Raw genomic sequence first — 26,638 nt, 5'->3', positions numbered from 1 at the left:
ACCTGTGTGTGTGTCCAAGTTGTGAGTTGTGAGTTTGAAAACAGATAGAGAGAGACAAAAAGACAGAAGGAGCCATTTTGCTGTGTGTATGTGTTTTCCACCAGACAGAAAAGCCAATTGTGTGTGCGTTCATGCAATTCCTCTGTGGATGCAGACACTGTGTGCATCGCTGCCAGTGTGTACGCTCGTGCGCACCCTTGTGTAAAGCACAGAGTGGGGGGTGTAGAACGGCAGAGATGGAGAGACACAGATAGAGAGAGTGAAAAAAACATAAATAATTGATGATGGATACCGCCTTGCATCTGGCGCCTGCTGCCGTTGAGTTTGTTCAAAGTAGATATTGATGTAGGGCCTTGCTAAAATACAGTGTAACCGCCCCTCTATTCTGACCTCGTTATCACATTAGGAGAGCAACAATGCGTTGCTTTTAAAAACATTACATGCTATGAAATGGATGCAAATGTTTCCGCCTCAGATCATTTGCCAGATCTGCTGAATATTCATTTTTGCCATGTTATTTAACACAAGGGGGGAGGGGGGGAACCAATTCCTAGTCGTCATGAAAGTGAGTCAGAAAGAAAACGGTCGTAATGGGATTGTTAATTAATTGAATATTTGCTTGTTAGCGTGAAACGCATGTGGAGTTTCCCAGGCTTATTTCTGCACTGGTGGCACATTTTCGCTCAAAAACAAGTGGGTTAGGCTGTTTGGATAGACTCAATATGATTGACTTTAATGTATTTAAGTTTTGCTCTCTCCCTCCCTCCCTCCTTCCGCAGGCCTATTTTCTCTTAGTTTGCCTCATTAAATCTTTGTGGAAATTCTCCAGCTCTTGTGGAAGAGACTTTCTTTTGATTAGGCTATAAACAAATGGAGGAGTTGGTTGACATCTCCCAAGACCGTAGCCCTCTTTTGTTTTGCTGCTGCACTGTTGCTGCCCCCCTCCCCGCTCTGACAGGACTCGAGTACTATTCCCCAAAGCCTTTATTCTCGCTCGTTTTCTTTTTTTCCCGTTCCCTCGCCCAACTCCAACCCCTCCTCCCCTCTGCCTTTGTTAAAGACGGCCCCTCAACCACTCCCCCCACCTCTCTCTCTCTCTCTCTCTCTCTCTCTCTCTCCTGCACTATCTCTCTCTTGCTCTCTCATTATGCGCTCATCCGTTCCGCTGGCTGAGGGCTGAGAGAGGAGCGCTCAGGAGGAGAGTGTTAGGGAAACCAGCGACACGCCGCTGCTGTTTTCTCCAACAGAAAAAAAAAAAGGAAAAAATGGACCGAAGTGTCAGGAGCTGCTTTTCCTCTTGCCAACACTCCTCCTTACTCCCGTTTACTTCCCCCTCTCTCTCTCTGTAATGCCGTGTGTCTGCTGACTTCTCTCATTGACTCACTCTCTGCTTCAGCTGGCTGACTGAGTGCCCTGACACTGGGACCACTACCTGCTGCCTGGGGATTAAGCGCGCTATGAATACTCGGAGCCTAATTTGTTGTTTTGGCTGCCAGTGAATGTTGGATCCCCAAAGAGGAGAAGCTGGAGCATAAATCCTTGCGGCCAGTACACTGGGAGCGCCTCTGGACTAAGACAACCCGGTAAAAAAAGAAACTGGATGCTTGAGGAAGCATATAAAAGAGAGGCGACGAACCAGGGGACAGAAAGAAAAGGCTGGACAAGTTCTTTCTTGAAAGGCAGAAACAGAAGAAGCTAAATCAACCTCAGTCTTACGAGGATCAGGGAGCAATGAAAACCTTTTCCTCTCATTATCTGGATGGGATTCTCTGTCAGGGTGCTGACACAAGGGAAGAAATCCCAACAAATCTCTGCCTCGAGCTTCTTGGTTGATTTCTGATCTCACACAGGTTTTTTCTCCTTTTCCTTTTCCACGAGTTCATTCATTTAGAGCGCCTCTGTGTTTTGCTGCTCATCCGTGGCTGCTTGGGGGAGAAGACGGCTCTGCACTGACAGGTCGAGTGGGGATTGCAATCGTTCTCCTCTCCAACTTTTTCCCCCTCTGTCTCTCCGGCACTTCTTCTGTCCTGCTTTCAGCCCCAGCGCACCAGCAGGGTGGGGGGGCCAGCTGCTTGCCCGCTCCATGAGACTGACCGGGAATAAAGGTTATTGAACCGAGGAGTGGCAGGCACGCCGGACAGAGGAAAAACAAACCGTCTCGGTGAACCCCGGGAGCATATGGTTTAGCGAACGGCGGCCAGCTGCTTTCCAGCCATCCTGCTAATCACGCCACAGCAGATACAAGTTGCTCCGGTGACGGTGTCAGGTTTGGACGGATCTTGCGTGCCGTGGTCGCATATCTCTTCAACGTGACAGCCAAAGGAGCCAGTCAAGTGGATACAAAGAAGCAGTTGTGTTGAGTTGGAGGCGCGCTGGGCAAATCGTTGCTCAGGGAAGCAGCTAACCTTTATTGCCCCAACAGGCAACAGCAACAGGGAGGCTAAACAAGATGCTCGGCTGTCACCTCTTAGGGAAATACTTGTGACACATGTTGTTGGTGAGCACCAGAGCTTGGCTTGGTGTGTAAAGGCTTTTGACAAAGAAAGGAGGGGGGAGTGCTCCAGGAGCCTGCATCCCCAGACCCCTTTCACGTCCGTCTCGCTACCAGTCGGGGTCACTGGGAGGAAAGGAGAGGATTCCATTTGTGGATTTACTGTCGGCCTGCTTGGAAGTTTTCTGTGTGGATATTTGACAATTTAACACCCACATCCTACCTACTGCACAAATTTCTGGATTAGGTGCATCTCACACACATACATGCCAAAAGCACACTGACGCACAGTTACAAACACATTATCACCACCCACTTAAATCCACACACATGTTTGAACTGTAAGTATAAACCACTTCACAGCACACACACACATAGTCACAAATTGAGAGCCCATTAGTTTGTCTGCAGAATGGAGGTAGTGTGGACAGGTGGGGGGCTGTAGGAGTCCAACACAGTCCCTGTCCCCCCTGTCTGTCCTCTTTCCCCAAATGGATGTTATTATCTCAAAAAATGTGTTGCTTGGAAACCGCTGAAAACTTGCCGCTGCGATTCTCTGACAGAAACGGTCACCGGGTCCTCGCCACGGTGCACAGTTGGAACCGCAGCTGAAACACCGGTCATTACGCTGCTTTTTATTTTTTTTTGCATTTTTTAAAATTATTCATCTTCATCGTCTGTCCTCACCCCACCGCCATCATTTTTTCCAACGGGTCTTTGGGCACCCGCCGCCCTCCTCGTCCCATCATCTCCTCCACCCTGGAGGGGAGGGGGTCGTTGGAGTGGAGCATGAGCGGGTGCCACTATCCCTCGCCACCGCCACAGGAGCAGGACCGCCGGTACCAGCACAAGGTATCCCTGGTGGTGCGCTACTTCATGATCCCCTGCAACATCTGTCTGATCCTGCTGGCCACATCGACACTGGGCTTCGCCGTGCTCCTGTTCCTCAACAACTGTACGTTGGTTTCACTGAAACACACAGTTTTACCTTCGTCCACTGCTTTGCAAAATAATGCTTTCCACGAACCCCTAATTCAAAATATTGTTGCAGTCTTTAAAACAGAAAAAGCTGGAAATCAATTATTCTGCAGTCTACACAGTTTTTGCATTAACTGTCCTTGTTGAAATAAATGCACTCCCAAAACCGAGCTCACTTTACCTCTCATGACAGTCTTATCTGCACTTGAAGTAGGGACATCAGGACATCTTAAGTCACAGCCCATCCCCCCCCACCCCCCTCCTTCTCTCCATTCTGTGTCTGCAGGCTTGCGAAATTGCTTCATATCTCCGCTCCAAAGACTTGGCATTTACTTTGAACTGCGGGATGAAGTATTAAATTGCGACTAAATGCCTTTGGAGGATGAAAACATGTATTTTGGCTTTTGGAAATCATCTGCCCCCCAGTGCATCTATCTAGTCCCACTGTATATTAAAAGGACAGTGGGAGCATAATTTTGTTTGTATGGTGGCAGTTTTGATGGTGACCATCTCAGTAGATTGTTGGGTCAAAGTGTTATCTGGTGAAGGAGTTAGTCTTCTGTTAAACCCAATGCTGGGTATCATTTGTAAATGGTACAATTTCTGTGCAAAAACAATTTAATATCAAACGATGCTTAAAAGTATTGAGATCTGATACTCAGCCCTGCCCACAGCCAGTTTAGCCTTAAAGATCAATACTTTGCCCTCACAACATAACTTAATTAATTCACCTGAGCATATGCTACTTTTCTTTTTCACCTCACTGACAGAACACCTTCAGCTGTTCTCCTCTATTCGCCTGCTTGCCTGCGTACGCACAGTGACTTAATCATTCTCCTCACTCTCTCACAGACTTACACAAGTCTATTTCTGAGTGCTTGGCAGTTTAGACTGTGTTAAAGGTGAAAGTCCTCTCAACTCTCCAAAGTGGGCTATTATTTATGCAAGACTTGCACCACATAATCACTTGCACTTCATAATAAGTAAGTAAATAAATTAAATAAGCTTATTAATTTTTAGGATGCCAAATTGGGGATGAAGTGGGTATTTAAACGACACTTTCAGAGGAGAGGCTTATTAACCTTCATTTAACCAACACCTACCTTCGGTAGACATTGCAAAACTCTATTACAGGTTAATATGCATATTGTATAAAATGCTAATACATATTTTCTTAGTACAATCCACATTAGTACTTAAAAGCTTATTTACCCTCCGTGGATTGTGGTGTCATTTAATTTTTAGTTATTTCAGGTAACTGTGACCTCATAAATAGTTCCCCATCTATTAAAACTGCGAAGGTGAAATTGCTTTTGACTGGGGACCCTCAGGACCCTAATACATTGCTATGTTTAAAAAGCGCTAATAAAACAGAGACAATGATATGAAGTAATTTGGAACAAAAACAAGAACCTGTGAGATATCAAAAAGTGTTCCTCTGGGGTCTGTGGCTACCACAGTTGGTTGGATGAGGGTTAATACTTTTTGGCAATTGTCGTTGTTCTAAATCAACCTACTTTCTCCGACTTTCTGTTGGTCCGTTATCAGACTGTTGACTTTTCAGCCATGTACAAGGCAAAGTCCCCATGGCTCAGACGATGCCACTGCATTAGATGCACCTCTTTCTTTATTTGCCCACTTGTTTGTCTAGGTTTTTGTCTTTCTATCATTCAAGTCAGCCTTTTCTCCTTATATTAATTGCTGCATGTGGTTTACCAGGAGCGGGACGGTTCATCTGTAACCTCTGTGTGTTACTGAATCAATTTCAGCTACACAGATTCTATTAGATTTAATGCAAACCTGGTTTAAAGCGGGCCAATATTCACCTCTCAAATGACCGAGTGAAAAAGAAATGTGCACTGGAGGAACTGATGAAGTGAAAGGGGCTCTATTATGCTGCCAAGAGCCCTCGCCATGTGGCCACAAGGACAGCTGGATGGGATAGTGATAGTGCTGCTAGTGGTGACGTGTGTGTACGGGAGTGTGTGTGTGTGTGTGTGGTGGGAGGAGGGGTGTTAAAAGAGGCGTGCAACCTCAAATTCGCTATTTCTATTGTCACCATATGGGGTGAAGCTTGTACACACACACACACACACACACACACACACACACACACACACACACACACACACAGTGACCCCCCTAAAACCTTGCGCCTGCCAACAGAGCCCACACACAAGCAGACTCTCGGTTTATCATTCTGTGTGACTATACATCAGTCCTCCAATAGGGAAGATGACACACATTCAGTGATACATACACACACCACTCTTCCTGCACATGGCTAAATGTCACAGTCAGACACATATTGATTTGCTGGAGATATAGGGTGAATGATGGCCATGTTCTGACATTCACACAGGCACGGGAACCCATGCAGGCCCCGCTAGGTGCACAGGGAGATGGGAAAGGCCGATATGTTTATGGAAAGACCTTATCTTGTCCTTTCATTATGGAAATGTGACGAAATCGTTTAGCTTCGCCCGACGCTCTGCACACCGCCTTCTCTGTCGGGCTCTTTCTGATTTTGCCTTGTGCGACGAGAAGTCTGTGTTTGTTTGCGTGTGTTCAGGCAGGAGACAGGAAGCACAGCCTGTGTGGATGTCTGTCTCCGTGTGCGCTCCTTTACACTCTCAGCAGAACTTCTATATTTCCCTCATGCCAATTTCTGTTTCACTCGTTTTATATGTTTTCCTGAAATCCCCCCCAGATGGAAATCAGTTACCGTCATGACTGACTGGGAAACAGCTTCAGCCGACACTTCATTACTCACCTCTAGCACTAGCCTCGCCTCTCCTCTCCCCTCTCCTCATCTTTCTCTCTCACACACACTTTCTCTCCCCTTTTCCCCCCCGAAGCCCCGGCTGTTGACAAGCAATTTTAAGTGAGCCTAAATTTAAAACTCAGCTGTGTCTCGGGACGCCGACGGGTATCGCAGAAGTCCTGAGAAAGGCTCCGGCGCTGTGGTTGACGGAGCCAAGGAAAAATGTGTTAGCGGGGTAATTGATGTGATGTGTTTTATCTTCCTCATTATCCCTCACAGTGCAGAGGCATCGGAGAGACGGCTGGGTGGCTGCACATCCTCCTCTCAATGTGTGTGTTGGTGTGTGTACACTGGATGCAGACAGCTCTGACAACTCACCGGAGCTCTGCTCAGTGAGTCAGACAGCTGAGTTGTCTGCGAGAGAGCAGATGGTGGTTTGGTTGGGTTGTGTTCAGTACTCCAGTGCCCTGGTACACTGTGACCAGTGTATCATGATGGCCTTCGAGGAATACATCGTGTTTGCGAGAGACTTTGGTGAAGTTCCCTGGTAAATTATGACACCAAAATCATTTCTGTGGATCAGTACTTATGCTTTTTTCTAAGGGCTGAACTGAAGGGTTTGAAAGCTTCATTCACAACGTTGACATTCGATTTCTAAATCAACATTCAAAGTCTGTTTAAACATAATATTTCTGCACACTTGCAGATAAAGAATAAGCTACACTTATATCATTAGTATTATAGTATTTGCAGAATACGATTCCTGCTTAGACCCAGCCACAAGCCTGAAGTGGACAAATTTGGTTCGCCGCTGGCACTGGCTGAAAGTCTGATTTCGGCGTGCCATCCGCTACCCTTACAGCAAGGTCCACTAGTGGTGGGGAGCAAGGGCAAAAGAGCTACTTAGCTAATTCTGGTCTCATTTGTGGTCTGATAAACAGAAAGGTGAGATATGATATGACTTTATTTATCCCACAGTGGGGAAATGTAGTTGTCGCAGCAGCTTAAGATACAGACACATAGATATAGAAGACAGAATAGGAATATAGAAAATAAGGCATATACATACATTCTATACACATTATATACATACATTTCTGCTATTTGGCAAGAACGAGTAAGAGTGGAGCAAGGAGGAGTAGAGCAATTCAGTGTGCTGCATGCTGCTCTACAATGTAAGATTTTACCCATTTTAAATAGAAAAAAAATTGAATATCAATACATAATTGCAGCTAATGTTGATATTGTGATGGGCACAAAACATGTGAATCATCACATTTTTTAAATTGAGGATTTGATTCATTTTTTATCTTTTTAATTATTTTTTTAGGGTGATGACATCATAAAAAATCACAACAGACATTTTAATGACTAGAAGCTTTGATTGTAAAATATATAAAATAAAAAAAAACCCAGACAGTCATCACAGTCCTAGTCTGATCTCCACATATGCACGTAGCCAAAGACTACATATTTAGTATTATTACAGTCCTAGACTATTTTAATGTTAATTTCTTTGTGTAAGAAATCGGTAGGATTGTGCTGGATATGTTTTCTCACTTGGTGTCAGTCTTATAGATTTGATAGATCATTCAGTGCCATGTATGTTAATTAGTTTATTAATCCCACAATGGGGAAATTCAAACTTTGCATTCAACCCATCCTTTTTACACACAAGTGAACACACCATGCAAGGAGCAGTGGGTAGCTGCATTTCGGTGCACCCGGGTAGCTGCGTCGGGGGTGGGGTGGGGGGTTAGGTGCCTTGCTCAAGGTCACTTCAGTGCTTGACCTGTCAGTCCTGGGAATCTAAGCGGCCACCCTCCTGTAACAAACTCGATTCCTAACCTATAGGCCACGGACTGCCCATTATCTATGGTCTGTATACCTTTTGCATGATTGCCAAGCTAACTAACAATCAGTTATACCACATGTTTTCTTTCAGTGCTGAAATTATTTGTTGTTTGGTCAATGAGCCAATCAAAAAAATGACTTACCACATCTTGAATGGTGATCAGTCATTTTTCCAAGCAAAAACATTTTCTGCTCTCATCTTCTCAAATGTGAGCATTTTCTGTTTTTCTCTTCTTTCTCTCTCTTTATATTTTCAATTAAATATGTTTTGGTTTGTTTGTCGGACAATATAAGCACCCCCCGAGGCTCTGGCAAATTGCTTTTTCACAATTTTTCAACATTTTGTAGCCACAACAATAAACGCTATAATCGAAAAATAATCATCAGATTAATCGACGATAAAATACATGTTAGCTGCAGCTCTAATTCTGTTTGTGCTTGGCTTTTTGTTTTTTCACTAACAATATCCCCTACTTCCCCACTAAAGCTTTCCACCACATAAACTCTTACTGCTGCATTTACATTGCTAAGCCAAGACTGTCCTCTATGTCAAGCGTCAAGGTGTCAAAACTGCAAGACGACTCAGGTTTCATGAGATCTCTCCCCTGAGTGTTACTCCATACTCAGTCACTTGACACTACAGGTCTTGTTTTATGGTTCCCACAAACCGGCAAGCCTTATGTCATCGTCTGCTGGGTGTTGACCAGGAGAGTAGCATGATGTCATTTGATATATTAAGGGGGAAAAAAAATCTGATTTATTCTGCATGTGGTCGCTGAGGGGGTAGGATGTGGGGAATGATAATGTTTTTACTGATGTACTGTATACCGTCACAGCTGTGGAATTTCAAATCTTATCTCACACTTTTCAACCCAACACAGAAACACTTCCCTTCACCGTGTGTTTTCAATTCTCATGTGCTCTTATAGCATCAAAAGTCACGCAGCGTAGTTCGGGATGAGAAGACCATAGAAACAATGAATGGCAAAACAATGATGATACTGCTATCGCTGCAATGTACTCCTGTCGATTAGCTCAGCTGGGTTCCCTGCAGGGTCCGGTCGCTGCATTAGAATGTGTTAGATAGAAAAGCCAAGCTTGTAGACAGAATGTGCCTTTTTTTTTGTAGCGACTCAATTACTTGGCCTGCACCCCTGGGAAGTCTGTGAATCTCCCCAAAACTAAAAACCTATTTTTTCTCTCCCTCTCTCTTTTATCTCTTTCAGACAAACCACCTCACTTCACACCGGCCCAGCCTCCTGATGGTAAGTCCTCTGTGGTTTCTCTCTGCTCGCCTTCGTTGACCGCTGCTGTTTTAGGATTATACCTGCAAATAATGACCTCAGACAGCCGATCCCTGCCTTTGAAATGGCCAGCCGTCTGTGCGCGGCGCCAGATTTTTTGCCTGCTTCGCTTTTTGTACAACACAGTTGGTATGGCAGGCACGAGGCCAGGTCTGCTCAGCGCTTTGATGTGAGAAGGATCTTTTGATGACTTGATTTGATCTGCTCCGCACGGCTAGTTGGGCTGATGTTCAATACCTGTTACCACAGCAGCATTCATATCTTTCTGATGTAGGTCTAATGGGATAATACCCTCCCTTTCCCTGGGTATTCCACATTACCCGAGGCTGCTAGGGGGTTTGTAGGCTGGGAGTGCGGAGCAGCACCATCAGCTCACCTTGTTAGCCACATGCTCTCATCCTGTCCCACACATATAAATCTTAGCTGCATTGTTTCAGTTGTTTCCTGGCCCAGTAACATGAGCTTTTAATTAAAAAAGCGACAATTTATTTCCAAAACTGTGGATCTCGGCAAGCTTTAATTGGAGGAAAACAGCTGGTTTTCAAGCTGCTATCATGAATATTTATCAGAGGCAGCACAGTGAGACATTGTTTGATAGACTTTGGTGTTGTATTTTCTTTTTACTGCACTGACAGACAGCCAGGGATGGACTCCTACTAGTTCTGAAGGTGTTGTATCATCATGCTTATGTGCAGGCTACAAAGCCAGGGGTTTGGAGGGAAAAACGAAGAGAAAAATGTTTCTAATGATCCCAGCCGGCCAGCTGATGTCAGGGACAAAAGGCCACAGTGGGGGCTTTCTGAATCTGTTTCTGGTAATTGCTCAATCACTCGCCCCATAGGCCAGCTTGTTTGGAAAAAGCGGCTCGCGAAAGATGTCAGCTTTAAAAATGTATCAAATTAGAGGTGGTTTGTGATGAATGTGATTGTCTGGCGGAGTCGGGACAATAGGCTGTTCGCTGTCGATGTGAAATGGCTGTGGCGTTTGGCTTCAACAAATAATTGTGCTTGATTGAAGCATTACTCAACTTGGCCTTACCTCAACACCTGAGGAGTGTGCGAGTATGTCTATTTTTTCTCTTTTGTGCCTCATATCACAAAACAGTGGCGATTCAATCGGAGCCGGTGCCGCTTACAGCAGCTATTTGTTTTTGTTTTAATGGCAGATGAAATTGACTTGACAAATGATTATATCTCACAGAGAGGTCTCTATTTGTCTGGTTTTGAAGCAAATATTGCCATAAAATTTGGCTCTCCGCTGGGAAAATGAGAAACAGTGTGCAGGCAGTGAAGCAGCCAATTTCTGTCTTCCATTGAATTTCCCCCTACAAAGGAAATAACGCCCTGCTTATCGATTGAGCCACTCATTTCCCATGTATTAAAGTTTTCGCTGTCTGAGGGGCACAGTTTGTTTCTGCACTAGTCAACCATTTAAAAGCTGCTGCTAGCCCTTAATTACATTTCCAATAGTTCTGTAGGCTTTACATCAGCAGCCTATGCTGTTTTAATATGCCAAGCAAAACAAAAGGCAGAGTCTCCAATCAGCGGGGTAAGCCTGCCCAGTGGGACGCAGTTTCTCCGGGTCATTTAACGCTGGAGAGATTAGTGAGACAATTAGGGTTGGCCCACATAAGACAGTAGGCCACTTTTTGGAGACGCATGGTTTTAGTAGTGGTGGAGGGGTGATTTAGAAGATGCTCTAGACCAGCAGAGGGCTAATACAGGGCTGCCATTACTCAAATGGGCTCCAAAGAGCACAGGCCTTGTTCTACTGAACTTGTCCTCAGTGCCAAGGACACTCTGATCCCCAGTACTTCATTACAGGAAATCACAGACAAGATACCAAGGAGTCTGCATTTTTAAACAGCCTAATTTGTCTCTGAACTGCCGCTGATGAGACGTCCTTATTAGCGTGAGGAGATTCTGCACAAAGTAAAGGAATTTGTTCTGCAAATTAGAGCGAGAGAATCTTGGGACTTGCCGGGGAAAAATGCAGGTTCGGCACAACATAAGCAAACGCTCTTAGATGATATTTATGGCGCGCCACCCACAAATAGCTGACGAATCCTCCCCAATGAATGGCCTATAATCACCAGTCAAAAAAAGTGACAAAAGTCACAAAGGAGCCTTTAATTAGGCTTTTTCTTTGAAAGCTCAAAGCAGCAGTTGCTTGGCGCAGGCCACAGTCATTATTGCCTGTCGTCTCCTGATAATAAGACAGTTGTTGCGTGTTTGGCCAAAGCTAGAAAGCTCTGAGAATTTTTTAGCTTGAGGGATTAGTATTGGAGTTTGGAAAGGGGGTTGACTCAAAGAAACGCTTGATAAATGAGGTTCTTGGCCTCAAGTTGTCAGTGTCCACAACCAGAGAAATCCTGTTTGTGAAATGGTTAAGGACACTGGAAGGAGGAAGTAGTATTAGATACAATTCATGGTAGTTTTTTAGTTAGAGCTCTGAGAAGGATTATTGCTGAAAAATGTCTTAAGTGCAATATAGCACAGTTATTATGACTTAAAATCGAATTTCGTTGAAAATGTATTTAACAAAATTTGTTACTGAAAACTATAGATACATATACTGCTCTCAGTATTACCAATACTAGAAAAAAAATGGTGGCTCCACAGGCTATGCATATAGAATATAACTATTTACATTTTACAACCTCTCTCTTCAGTCATAGTTTCACCGTATTTTTTGTCATGTTACTTTTAATCTTAAGGCAAGGCATTTATTGCTTCACAGTTGTGCTGAGGAGTGCAGAATTTAATGTTCTTTACAGCATCTGGTTGGTTCGAAATTTTAATTTACAGCTTCAATTTGTTTACTATTTCTGTTGAAAGTGTTTGCCACACATGATCCGTTCAATTAATGGTGTAATTTAGCTTTTTTTCACCTGTCAGCAGGCTTTATCTGGTTATTTGTGTCATTAGATGTATGCCAAATCTCGTTGTAATTGAACTAGGAACAAAAATAGATTCGCTTCTCGAGTCCTATCTCAAGGACTACAGGGTGACAGGAAAATCAGGTGTAGATGGGTCCCTGGAGCTATCCTTCGAGTCATCCTATTACAACCTAAGATGACTTAACATTGGCCAAACAAGATCCAAAATAGGAAAGAGAGTCAAAAGAAGGGAAGTGTAATAAGAAAGAGAGCCTCAGACAATTCAGAGGTCTTCTGGGACTGTAGCTGTCTCCCACAGAACCTGCCTGGCTGGAGCCTGTTCGCTGTGAATCCTTCAATTTTGCATTTGTCACTGACAGAGTTCCCCAGAGGATGCTCCTTACTGACAGACAAAATAAACTCCTGGACTGAAATGTGATTTGATCTAAGACATCTAAAAAAAGATTACACTTTGAGAACTCTACCTCTTCCCCCAAAAATTGACATAAATCTTTGTCAGCTATAGTAGAATACAGTAAGTAAGCGCTCCACACCCATTACCCCCTCTGATGTGGGGACACACACACACACACATACACACACAAGCCTCCTGTAATTTATTCTGCCGGAGCCTTTCCCTGTGTTCTTGACAGTAAGCCTAACTCGGAGAGAGGCAGAATTAATTATGGCTCCTCGGCCTATCTTAATTAAATCATTTCACATCATAGATTTCACACAACAGAGGCAAAATATCTACCTCATCTTCTAGCAGGGGTGGGGGCACTGGCTGCGAATGTCTCACATCAAGATATCAAAGGTACACTGTAAAGTTGCCTCTCCAGGATTACGATTTCACAGAAGAGTTGTCATGTCCGGCTTATAACAGAGAGCAGCTTGTTAGCCCACTATTGTTAAGGCTTGTGCGGGGGCGGGGGGGAGCGCAGTCGGGGCAGCGGACAGCCTTGACTTTATCAACAAAAAAGTTTGTTGCCCTTTTAAAGTACACAAAGCTTTCAAATTGCACAGCTGAACCTGTATCCTCACCTTGGTCAGGGTAGCCTGTCTCGTTTCACGTCTGTGAACTCAGCAGATGCTGACGCGAGTGTCTGAAGTGCTCAGTAAGTCGTGTTTTTTCATAAACAAAGGTGAAAGGCAAAGGAATTAGCCGAGTCCCGTCAACCCCCTATGTCTAACCATCCGTCTTTGACAGCGTTCCCACTCACCTCACCTCAGCTTAGCCAGTATTGATCTGCCAAGATAGGTTAGAAGCAGTAGCCTAAAGAGAGAAAAACAAAAATATTAGCTAGAAAGGAGAGGCCTGAGTGGGCTGGTATTATAAAGTACAGCGCTATTTGCTTTTGATTCCCTATGACACAGAGTAATCATTGACACAGCCACGCAGGGTTGCTTTGATATGTCCCCTGGCTGCCGAGCACCTCCAGCCAATTGTTGACGCAGGTTGTTCCCGGACCTCGGACCTTGTAAGGATCAGCAGTTGTTTGATGTGGATGGACAGCATGCTGAGCAATCTGTGGCTGTGATCTGGAAGCTGTCAGCCAGCATCCCTGATAGCCATGTCTGATTTGTTGGCATTAAGCCTCTATGTTTTACAGAAGCTGTACAGAGGTGTGATCTGGAGTATTGCAATCCACACATAAGCGTCAATTCAGCTTGTTCTTGTCACCAGATAGATGTTAAGCGGCTACAAATTGCAGTAAAATCAATTTTGAATTTGTCTTGTTATGCCGACACGCCAACAACAGCCTTGGCTGGAGGCATTATGTAGTCGGGTGTCAGTCTGTTCCCTCTTTCCTCCATCCGTCAATCACATTCTTATGAATGCAATATCTCAGGAACGCCTGGAGGTATTTATTCCAATTTGACACATTTGGACCCAAGGATGAAATTATTAGATCAGGTGGTAAAGGTTAAATGACACTGTGATCTCACATCCATCCCATTCTCACGAATGGGAATGCCTGGAAGAAATTTATTGAAATTTGGCACAAACGCCGATTTGGACTCAAGGATGAACTGATTAGATTTATTAGTCAAAGGTCACCGTGACCTCACATCTGACCAATTCTTGTGAATGTGATAACCCAGGAACACCTTGAGGGAATTTCTTCGAATATCCATTCGGACTCGAAGATGAACTGATCAGTTTTTGGAGGGCAAATGTCAAGGTCACTGTGACCTCACATAATATTTTTTTGGCCTTAACTCAAAATCTCATATGCTAATCATGGCAGAATTACACACAAATGCCTTCATGATAAAATGAAAGTCATGACATGTTAAAAAAGGTCAACGGCCACTGTGACATCATAATGTTCTGAAAAAATGTTTCTAGCTATTATTTAACACCATAACTCAGGAATAGAAGGGTAGATTGTGAACATATTTCACATTTGGCCTGATACTCAGTTGATGACACTAATCTTTGGTGTCCACCTTGTAACTGTTGAGATTATATGGTTTTTTTGCACAGCAACAGCAACATTCGAAGCATTGTCTGCTGTGCTGGCTACGTATGAGTCTGGACAGACAAGGCTGTAAACCACAACTAGGCTGGTTGGCGGAAACCTAAATCAACATACTTTTTAGTACACTATTTAGTATATTTCACTCATGAATATAGAGTACCTTCACACTGATGAAAGCCTCCTGTGATGGCAACTTTTTATTTTGCATTGTTAGTTGCACTTTCATTTCATACAAACTCTGAACAAGTGATTTCCTTGTCTCTTTCTGTCTTTCCTTGGCATATTAAGAGAAAAAATAGAGCAAATTTCCAGTATACAGAGTTTCTGAAATGAAAGAGAAAGAGAAGAGTGACATTAGCGGGATAAACAAAACCCCATCGACAGTTTGAATGTGTGCAAGCTAATTAATAGTTTCTAGCTGCTTATCGAAGCCGTTATCTCTCAGCATGGGGGTGCAGAGGGATGGTTGAAGCCCACCCCTTCTCAGCTCTTTGTCGTGCATTGGGAGTAATTAGCGTGCAGAATGGCCTAATGTCGTTTTAAATGAGCTCTCTATGTTCGACGCATGTTGTCGGCGACGGCAGCCATTCAGCGCCAGTGAAAGGCCGCGTCGTTCATTCCTTCTCATTAACACAGCAGCAAGTTATTTTAAATCAGGACTCAGTTGTCATTTAATTTTAATGTGTGATGGGTAGGTGCTAATTTAATTGTTGGGTGGTGATGTCAGAAAATAACCACACAGAGAAGTTTAACAAGTGGGACGAATTTCATTGTCAGGTCGTTAATTAGGGGAAAGTAAGTGGCTTGCCGTGTCAATGTGTTGCTGAACAATATTACACTGTTATATCCTGCTATTAGCCCGGTCCTGCATGGCAGGCATTGTTTTCCCTATTAAGAAGTGGAAGTTATTGGAGCATTTTAGCTCTGTGCTGACAACATCCACACTGTTCACACAGATACTTTACATTGTGGTTTTCTGAAGAAGCATCGTTTGCTGTGTAAGTCAGGCATCTGCAGTTCACTGCTCTCTCTCGTTCTCTCTCGTTCTGACACACACACACACACACACACACACACACACACACACACTTACTCTCTTGAACATTTCACCCCTTACTTCTTGTTTTTCTTCACTCAGCTAGAAACATTGTTTACAGATTGCAGTTGAACCTCAGGATGTGTGCATGAACACACACACACATACACACACACACACACACCCCGAACATCGGATTTTACAGTTTGTATCAACTTTTATCTGTGTCTGTGTTTGCTCTGTGAGTGTCGATGCGCTTTGTGTTCCTGTGCGTGCGTGTGTGTGTGTGTGTGTTCCTGTTAAGTATGCGTGATGAATTTGGTGTGTGTATGTGTGTGTTATCCTTGGAGGCTTGTACACAGGGAGGGCAGGAAACTATCCATTCTGAACCTACCACCCTCAGCCTGACCCCGGCACACAACTGCGAACAGATTCACAGTAATTAATAACACTTTCTTTAAACGCGAAAAAAGTTTTTGAACTCGCTTGAGGTGGATTTTACTTTTGTTGACTATAAGGAAATTATAGTGTCACAGCAGCTTCAAGACAGACATAAGTATATGCTGGGTTTGAAGTTCTCAGAGGAGTTTTACATTTATATAACCCTTGATTCAATACATTGTAAACATCTCCTCCTGGACAGCTTTTCAGGCTTACAAGTCTTTTCTTTGCCAAATAATAATTGACGTAGCAAACTGTTAATTCACATGGCTGATCAGCTGTTTTGGTGTTGGTGCCTCCCCAGACAATATATCAATTTATCTTCATCTAGCCTATATCCTAGTCCCGAAACTACGCTGTAGCCTAGTTTATTCGTTCTAAACCACACATTTCACATTTCCTTTTTGTGACATTTCAATAGTTCGCCTAAAATAGGCTTGACATTTGACAAAAATGGAAATATCTATTTTTAAAGTGGAGATATGAGTTTGTTGGTTCGCTCCTGTACCAGTACATTTATTGAAGGTTGTCATTACTAACAGTATAGTCACAGTTTGGTTCCTATACCCGGTTTAGGAGTGACAGCAGAATTAAAAAAACACACAAAACAAATACATAGGGATACATTTGTTTTCATGTATTTTGAACAGACAGTAGCACCAGTGTCAGAGACGGACTTAAACCCCCTGAGGCAAACTATTTTCATTATAAAATAGGGAACATTTTAAATACTTATGTATTGCACTGTACAAACACCGAACAAACAATCTCACAGAAGGCAACAGGTCACATTAGACCTTAAAATGAAAACCATTTGCTATGGAAGTAGAAATAGCAAAACAGGAGTGTTTCAGTTATTTTCACCATTACATCACATTGGTGACAAACATATCTGGAGGATGTGTTCACCATAGTGTGACTGACTCCTCGCACGCCAATCAGCTTGAGATCTGCTGACCTCAGGAGCTGTTGCTAACTGCGTACAGCATAAAGTACCGTCTGTGTGTTATTGTGACCGTTCGGTACGAATACACAAAGCAGCAACCAGATGTGCAGCTAGTTTGTGGGCCGGTCCACAGAGTCTCGGTGGAGCCTCGTGCTTCCTTTCTGGGAAACAGTGGATCCATAATTCACTGCTCGTATGGTCGCTCCATCTGCACTGAGTTGGAATTCTCACCCACCCTGTCAAAACACACACACACACACACAGTGGGGTAGCTCTTTGCCTACATTACTTTGTCGTCATTCCCTTTGATTTGACTTCCGGGCCTGGAAGCCCTGACGTCAACCACAATCTGTGTGTGTGTGTGTGTGTGTGTGTGTGTTGAATATATGTGTTCCACTCCACTGGACACAATTACAACACACTGACACATGGCCCAGCAGCATGTCAGCGACACCATTTACACCTGTGTCTGTATGGCATGCGGATTGCTGCCCTCTCACTGAGCTGAGATTTATGATGGCAGAGAGCGCGCTGACATTGAGACAAAGACAGAAACAAAGAGAGAATCACTATTATTTGAATGTTTCGTTCGGCTATTCCCTCAGTGTAAAAGCAACACAGACAAAACAGTATATATTGTAGCTGTGGGAGTGAATGGAGCCGACATAATATATGTCTCAGCGTGACACGGAGCCAGGCAGGAGCTTTCTGCAGGGTAAAGAAAAACACACTGTTTACCCACCTGCCAACATCTTAAATAGCCTTAATGCATGATCATGGAGCACTGATGTAAATTACATGTTTGCATACGTGTAACTTCTGCATGTGCTGAGTTCAGGATCGCTTGTTTTCTCACTGAGCCAACGGCAGGAATAAAAGGCATAGACTACTCTATGAAGTAGACACACAACGCGGACAAAACCCTTTTCAGATACTGCGTAAATGCTATTTTACATATCATTTTTGAATTAGATCCTGACTCATTTCTTTATATTAATTCCTCTCGCCATCTCTGCCTACTCAGGGCCTTGTAACGTTCCTCAGGGCTGAATACAAAGACCCACCTAATGATATAGACGGTTTTGTCTGTGTAAATGTATGAATATGCACATATTGTATGTATTAGATCTGCCCACAACTTAAGATAGCATTTAATAAATCATAATCAGTCATATTTAATGGTAATGTCTTGTGCTTATAGACGACATCCTTCCAGATTGTGTATCAAGATTAGTTTTTCTTTGAGCATTTGTTCTCTTCCACACTCCGAAAAGGAAAAAAGGAAAATTACTCTTTGAGTGCATTTACATTCACAAACAAAAGAATTAAAGTAGAATTAAATTATCATATCTAATACAGGATGAAAGTTTTACTGAAAGAGCTTAAGGGTAATTTTTCACAACAAGTAAGATGTTTCTGCAGCTATGAGCCTCTCAAGCAAAATAAGGTCAGAGTTCCTTCACTTTGTATTGTTCAGGAGGTTTTTACCAGAAGCTGAATTATCTGCAGAGGTCTGCTCCTCTCCAAAACAAACTAACCTGATGATTAAAACCGGTTAAAACACTGAATAAAGCAATTTCACGTTAAAAACCAGTGTTGCTTCTATGCTGTTTGGCACTAGGCGAGCCACTGCTGACGTTTGCTCAGCTTGTTTTTCTTATAACTTAAGATCCAGACATTCAGGAGGTTTTTCCTGGGAGCTGAATTATCCACAGAAGTCTCCTCCTCTCCTAAACAAATGGGCCTGGTGATTAAAATCAGAAAAAAATGTTAAATAAAGTAGTTTCACGTTAAAAATCTGTTTCTTTGATGCTCTTGGAGGGGCTGGAGCTGAGCTGCCGCTAACATTTGCTCAGCTTGTTTCTCTGATAACTTAAGATCCAGACTTCCGATGACTAAAATCCTTCGTTTGGATTTTACCTAAACGAAGGTTATCTAAAAAGTGTTGTACAAAAATGTGTCTTGAAGCTGGATAAAAAGTCATTTTTATGCAGGTGTGGCGCTCATCCTTACACTGTAAAAGCCCTGCTATAGAGACATAGAATATGCATGTGATACTATATACAGTGTTTGTGTACATGGAAGTGTGTGACATACTGTATGAGTCATACATTTGAATTGCAGAGCAGAGATAGGAGATGAAAATATGGATGTCATGACTAGAAGGATGTGCAAAATATAGTTTGGTCTTAAGTGGTCAACCGCAGAGATAACCAGCCATCAATTTAAAAATAAAAATTCATCCTTTATGAGGCGGTCAGAGCGAGAACACTCGTCTTCCATGTTGTCGTTATATTTTCCAATCACTTTGCTCCAGCTGTGCTGCAACTGTGGCGAGGAGGAAAAGCACTACTGTATCGGGACGCCTCGAGATCTGTCCCTTTGTATCTGTGTCTATCCACTGCGTCTGTCTGTCTGTGTGAAGGAGTAGGTTACATAAAAAAGACAGAATGTTTTGTGCAAATGAGGGGAATTAATTTTCCCCCTAGGCTGGCTTTGTGTGTATATTATTTTGTTCACTCCCCATGCATTTAATTCATCATTATATTACATCGCCCTCAGTTGTTTAGCCATACACCTTGGAGTGTGTAAGAGAACAAATAGATAGTGTGCTTAGTATTCCAACAACCTCGCACATCTGCCCGCTTCCACATTTCCATAATGAGAGCGAGAAAAGAGAGAGAAATAGAAGCAGAGTGAAGAATTGCCAACAATTTGAACAATTTAGCCGTTTCTGTTTATTTTTTCAGAGAAAGAAAGATAGAAGTTATTGTGTGTTTCTTGATTGTACACAACATGTGAACGTGTGTGGCTCAGTGTGTGTAGCCATATAATTTGCTTATTGGAGCAGGTTTTGTGTTGTGTGACTGTGAATACTAGGGCTGCACGCTCACACAGTGTGATGAGCACAAAAGCAGAAAGTCATATAAAAAATGTCAAAGGTTTATTCATTATGAGCCAACATGCAGACTGGTGTGTGTGTCTGTATTTCTGCTCAGCACTCGTTTACAGTTGACCTTGTTTTTTTCTGCTGGAGTCTTCATGCACACTCTCTAACTCCGTAATTAGGGGTTGGTGTCACTGAAGGCAAACACTGTGTGTGTGTGTGTGTGTGTGTGTGTGTGTGTGTGTGTGTGTGTGTGTGTGTGTACTCCAGGAAACTGCTGCATTTACTGTAAATTGATATTTTGGCCAAATCCTTTCAGGTTTAAGGGTTAGACTGTAAAAAAAAGCACATTTTGTAACTATTTTTAGTCTTAAAATCTTGAACCCCCTCTCCATCACAGTTTATGGGAGGTAATTCAGTGATTTTAGGACATTTAGGAAATATGAAATTACTTTAGACATGAAGGTCGTTCCACTTGCCGTGTGGAGTACGGCACAGCTTGTAGAATTTACCAGGAATGGGAGTTCTAATAACAACATTCTATTGGTTTGCTTTATGGGAAATTACAGATTTGTGAATTTTGGAGCTTTGCCTATAACAACCAAGATATCACAGCGTTCTGCTTCAAAAGAGAGAAAACCCAGACTAAACCTATTATCCTAAACGCTGTCAGTACACTATTTAAACCTTGTAGTGTTGTGTGTCCAACAAAGCGTTTTTTTCCTCAGGCGATCTTATTTTTTAAATCCTTTTGAATAGGAGCGCCGCATATTTACACTATGCTACTAATGCCAACAGCATGAGGAGGCACTGAGCGTCTATTGACACCTAATTAGATGATGTCAGCCCACAAATAATAAAAGGCGATACAAGTAATTCATAATTAAAAGTTTTAATTTGAGAAGAAGCAAAAAGAAATTTCCTTTGTCGTTCAGAGAATTGTGTCTTAACACCACTAATAACACAGTAGATAATTTTTTTGTGTGTGTGTGTGGGTTTTTTTACAGCGTATCCTCATAATTTCATATGATGCCTTGCAAAAGTTGTGCACAATTTTTCGTGCGAAACCTGGCATCAAAACTACTTGGTTAGGCATAGGAAAATATTCTGGGATGTGGCGTTAGGCAAGTATATAAGTTGCATAACAAAAGTCCTGTTTTTGTTTAATTCATACATCCATCCTGACCTCCTCCATACACAGACTTTGTCCCTCTTTATACTATGTCATAAGACTTCCTCCTTAGAAGTAGCCCTGCACCTTTTGGCTCACTTTTCTGTTGCTTATACATTAATTATAGTGCTTTCCTTTTTCCAGGATAAGTACACACAATGAAGGAGAACAACCTGGTTTTTAGCTTTCTCAATACACCTGCAAGTACACACATTTATGCACAAACACCCACACACATTTGCACAGCCCAGAGTGTTTTATGCATGTGTCTTACTTGATATATATTGTTGGACGGGTTGTGTATCAAATGACTGCAAAGCACTAAAATTCAGTCAGTCGTATAGTCCCACACTGGCTCTGAACACGTGCTGCACACATGTGGAATTTCATTGCAAGTGAGCTCACGTCTCACACACACACACACACACACACACACACACACACACACAGTCACACACATTTTGTAGGAAACAAGGCATCCAGTGTGAGTCCCTCCACATGTGATGTGTATTAAGTGTGACATTTCCCACTGGTGTCAGACAGCTCTCATCTCCCACAGCTGTCTCCTGTCACTACACTGCAAAAACTTCATCTTGCGCTCACACGTTGGTTATCACTGACACTTAAAATCTTACAAAGTGTCCATTAGCAGGTTGACAGGTTTTCATGTTTTTAAGTACATTTTCACTAATCTTTACAGAATAAAGTGTCAAATCAATCCACCTCCACTTCATCTGGATGTTATAGCTTGATTCAAGGACGCGATTGTAACTGGTAGTACTTGAGATTCTTCTTTTTAGATATTGCCTGATAGCTAGAATCAGTGTTTAATCAGCTGTGATAGTGGCAGAATTAATGTTTGAGGAGAAAACAGTTTATGTATTTTTTATTTATTTTTTGCAGTGTGCATTCCTCCTCTTAATCCCTGTGCTTTCCATCTCCTCGCTGCACTCGACTCTCGCTAAAACTAACACACAAACACATTCCTCACAAACAAAGGCACTACCACAGTCTACACTACACACATACACACACACCTTCCATGCACACACAACAGCACCCACTACAACTGACCAGGTGTGTTTATGTCTGCAGGAGATGCTGAATGCATGTGTATGGGTCCTAGTGTATAATTCGTGTGTGTGTGTGTGTGTGTGTGTGTGTGTGTGTGTGTGTGTGTGTGTGTGTGTATAATCGAGCCCATTAGTCGTGGATGTAGCTCATGCATGGTTGTTAAAGGGAGGGAATGAGGGCAAAGTTGCACAACTGCTGCAGTGGAAGAAGTAACTCTAACTGTAACTCACACACTCACAGGCGCTTTGGTAGCATATAAGTAGTTGTTATTAAACAGCCTGCAAGCCAAGATGTTAATAAGAGGTTAAGAGATGATCACCTGGGTAACAGAGAGCGAGAAAGGGGAAAGAACTGAAAAAAAACAACAACTCATAAATACAGTCTGACCAATATAGGGTTCTTGACATAGGTGCAATTTAAAGGGTGGAGCTGCAAAAAAGACCCTTTCTATATGGATTGTGCACAAATTTTGTACTAATATGACTTTTCAGAGGTGCATTTCATTTTCAACCAGGTCTAGAAATAAACACGAAATAGAAACTAAATGAATACCTAAATAAACATCAGCATATGTTCAATATTAGCTGACAATTTAAATAAAGAATGAATAAAAATGACACAAATTGCTGAGTAAACATCAGTACTGTATGTTCAGTATTAGTCAATTGTTGACCATTTAATTATAAATAAAAATAAATAAATCAGTACTATATGTTCAGTAGATTTCTGACCATTCAAAGAAATAATAAAAATTAAAATTAAAATGCTAAATAAACATCAGCATATGTTCAGTATTAGTCAATTGCTGACCATTTAAATAATTAATTAAAATTAAATAAAAATCTGAAAAAAAAATCTGCACTGTATGTTCAGTATGAGTAGATTTCTGACCATTTAAAGGAATAATATATATACATTTTTTTAAATAGAGCTGAATGAACATCAGTGTATGTTCAGTATTGGTCAATTGCTGACCATTTAAATGAAGCACAGTTATAAAAAAAAATAGCTATATGACACCTTTTCTAAATCACCTCAAGCATGTCTGCATTTTCTGTTCCATTAAAAAAGGTTTCATGTTGGCATATATTGGAAGACATATACACAGATACCGATAGACACAGATGCATGTGTGATGGGGCAATAACAACCGACAAAATATGCTCTCGTAAGAAGGAAGACATGACGGAGAGGGACTTAGACTAATGGGACTAGAAGGGAAAGAAATACATTAGACTGGGTGAGTGAGGGCATGGTTGGTTGGGCCAAAACTCAAAAATAAGCACTTCCATCATCCTGCTGAGAATATTAAGTTATCACTGTTCAGAAATTGACCTGAGCTAAAATTCACCTTCGATTTAACCATCCTCCTCCTCCTTCCTCCTCCTCCATTATTTTTTCTCTTCCTCCCTCTCCTACAAATCCCTTCCACTTTGCACCGGCGCTGAGGGCGTGTCAGCCTGGGGGGAGGACTTAGCACCTTTTGAATGTGAGTGTGTGTGTGTATTAGAGGGAGAGAGAGAGCGTGTGTGTGTTTGTCAGAAACAGATTGGGAATGTTAATTAAAACAGGTTGGTCCAATTGGAACCCTGCATAGACAGCTCACTTTTGTAGTCCCAGAATGCATCGCTCCATCAGCCTCTGCCAGATCAAAGGCCAGCATCATTGACCGGCTACGATTAATAAAAGCTCAAAATCAGCTTGGATAAGCAATAAATCATTGTCAAGTCTGTGTTGCAGAGTGAGGGGTCATTGGTGGATTTTCTCAGCTGGACTTAAACGCAGCATGTGGTCAGTGCATTCACACTCATGAGGGTTGGAGCTTTAATTCACAGACTCAAAGCCATGTTACACTCATCAATCCCCCGAGAGGCAATACATTCCCTCTTGTTCAAAATGAGACTTTTATGTGCCAGCAGAAGCACCAAAGGGAAAAAAAAGGAATGTGCAATTACCTCAGCGCCATGCTGGGTTCATCTGATGCCACGCTACGATTCAATCACTTCCCCCACCCCCCGACCAGTTCCATTATAGCTGAGAGGAACAGGGATTGGTTTGGGTGATGATGTGAAGCTTCCTATTTTTGTCTTTCAATCAGATAACGGAGTTTTTCTGTATTTTTCTCCTCGTCGTCCTTTCCCGTCTGGAGTGGCTCTCAACTGGAGCTGTTAAGGGACAGCGGCCAGGTTTTTGGCGCTCCTGTTAGACGGACTCACAGGTCAGGCTGTTACAGAAAGGCAGGGCAGTGGCAGGGGCAGATGGCAGCCAATGTGCGCACCCACACACACACACACACACACACACACACACACACTTTCTGTTCCTGTTCCTGGGGGCAGTGTTAGATTGGTCACAGTAGTCCTCCTGCAAAAGATGAGATATGGCAGTGAAGATAAGAGGTGGCTTGCTTCAGGGACTGAATACACACACAAATGCTCACATATGACACACACACACACACACACACACACACACACACACACAGTCATTATTATGCATTAGCACACCCTCTAGCCAATGCAGGTAAACAAACAGGATTGGTGTTTGTCAAAGGATGCACAATAAAGCCAACTTAAGTACGAGATGATATCTAGTCTTTCCCTGCTGCTCACTGACCAAATACATTTTCTATGCAAACTCAAACTAGCTCAAAAATAGATTTTTTTTGCTGTATACACTAGTGCATATGGAGTAAACAGTGATACATGGTGAATTATGTTTCCATCCAGGCCTGTTCAGTTATAGGTTTGGGGATCTGCGGTTGTCTTTGAAGGGATCTCACTGAGTCCCCATGAAGTTAAATTTTGCAAACAGCCATGCATATTTAACTCTCTGTGAGAGTTGCAGCTTGGGGGAGGGGGCTTTTTAAATTTTTCAAAAGTCGCAATCTGCAACATTCTCATATGAATTAATTTCTGTTTTTGCTGCTCCCGCTTGTAATCCATTGATTTAACACAGTGAATTATTCAGGCTGGATCCAATCATCAGAGGCTTTAAATTTTCTGTAAACGCGGGGGAAAAGTCACTCAGGACTCGATGTTCTTTCTTTACATGCAGCAAACAGAAGAAGAACTTGGTAGTTATTACTCGATTTCAACCTCAAATTCAAGTTGGAGATTCCTGGTAATTATACAAAAACAGAGTCAAACATCATCTTTCACTGACATATTATAATCCTGAAGATTTTCAGAGTGTTTATGTCAAGTTTCTGATCTTACCACAAGTTTTTCTTTATTAACCCTCTCAGCTTATAGTTTCTAAGATTCTTCTGCTCCCATTTCTGACAAATTAGCTGTGAAAGGTGGGTCTGCTACCCCAGCAGTCAATACATGTGTCATTTTTAATAGAACTGTGGGACCTCTACAGTATTATTACTATAATTACACTCTGGGTACAGCTGCGGGCAACTGCAGAGTCATTGTTGGTTTATCACCTTTCACAATACAGAGTCATTTCACTCTTTGTTCATATGTAAACAGAGCTGCAACGATTAGTAGATTAGTCGACTCAGATATGGAGATGCCTTTCTTTGTTTTATATCACATTAAACTGAATATCTTTGGGTTTTGAACTAACAAAACAAGAAAAATAGGTAGATATGAAAATAATTGTTAGTTTCAGCCGTATATACCGATATTGATTAATTCAGCTTTCAGGCTATTTTCACTCACTATTCATACTTGTACCTACAAAAAGTAAAGTTTTATCATTCATATATAACCCACATAATCGTGAGCCCGGAGATGCAAGTACAACCCATGTTATAAAAATTTGTATTAATCTGGGGTTTTTCCAACGTTTTAATCATACTAAGCAAATGTGATCCTGTCTGCTGTATGTAGAGGCACTGGCTTTGGGTTACATCAGACCAGTGTTTCTGCTAAAGGATGGCAGGCTAGATAAGGTTAACTAAATGTTTAGATAAAGGGAAGTAGACATGACAGGGGGAGTCAGACACGGGTCAGACGTATTTCTACTGACCGTACCTTTGACTTTAGGGAACTGAAAATAACAGTATCTGTGTCAGACAGGTCAACTAGACGTTGGAAACCTCCCACTATAGGGGGCATATAAGCCAACAGTTTTGACTATCATGTGAGCCTTTTTCTCTGTAACCGTACTCGCTGTGTTGCATGATTTAAACGCTCCTCTTGTACAAGACTTTAATTAAATTCAACTTAAACTTTGATACTCTGAATCCAACTGTCTTTATTGAAGGGTCACTCTGAAAAATTCTTATAACAACCCATATTGACTTTTGTTATTAGGCTGTGACCTCTAGTGGCCATAATATGTATGACAGGAGCAAAGGAGGAAGTCAAAAAAAG

At 42.3% G+C, this 26,638-nt stretch overlaps 1 protein-coding gene across 7 annotated transcripts in view; it reads left to right on the top strand.

Moving 5' to 3' along the window:
• The window catches only part of agrn (agrin), a 300,695-nt gene that overhangs the window by 103,589 nt on the left and 170,468 nt on the right, over positions 1 to 26,638 (top strand). For 5 of the 7 annotated variants that reach the window (XM_059333522.1, XM_059333518.1, XM_059333519.1 and 2 more), the window contains exon 3: positions 9,314 to 9,352. In XM_059333522.1, the coding sequence (XP_059189505.1) occupies positions 9,314 to 9,352 (39 nt within the window). Of the gene's footprint in view, positions 1 to 1,146; positions 3,447 to 9,313; positions 9,353 to 26,638 lie in introns of those variants that run through there. The other 2 variants (XM_059333521.1, XM_059333523.1) reach the window with 2 other exon arrangements.

This window comes from Centropristis striata, chromosome 5, assembly GCF_030273125.1.
Source record: "Centropristis striata isolate RG_2023a ecotype Rhode Island chromosome 5, C.striata_1.0, whole genome shotgun sequence".
Classification (NCBI taxonomy): domain Eukaryota; kingdom Metazoa; phylum Chordata; class Actinopteri; order Perciformes; family Serranidae; genus Centropristis; species Centropristis striata.
Note: the sequence above shows the minus strand (reverse complement) of the source record. Positions and strands in the feature narration are given on the sequence as shown.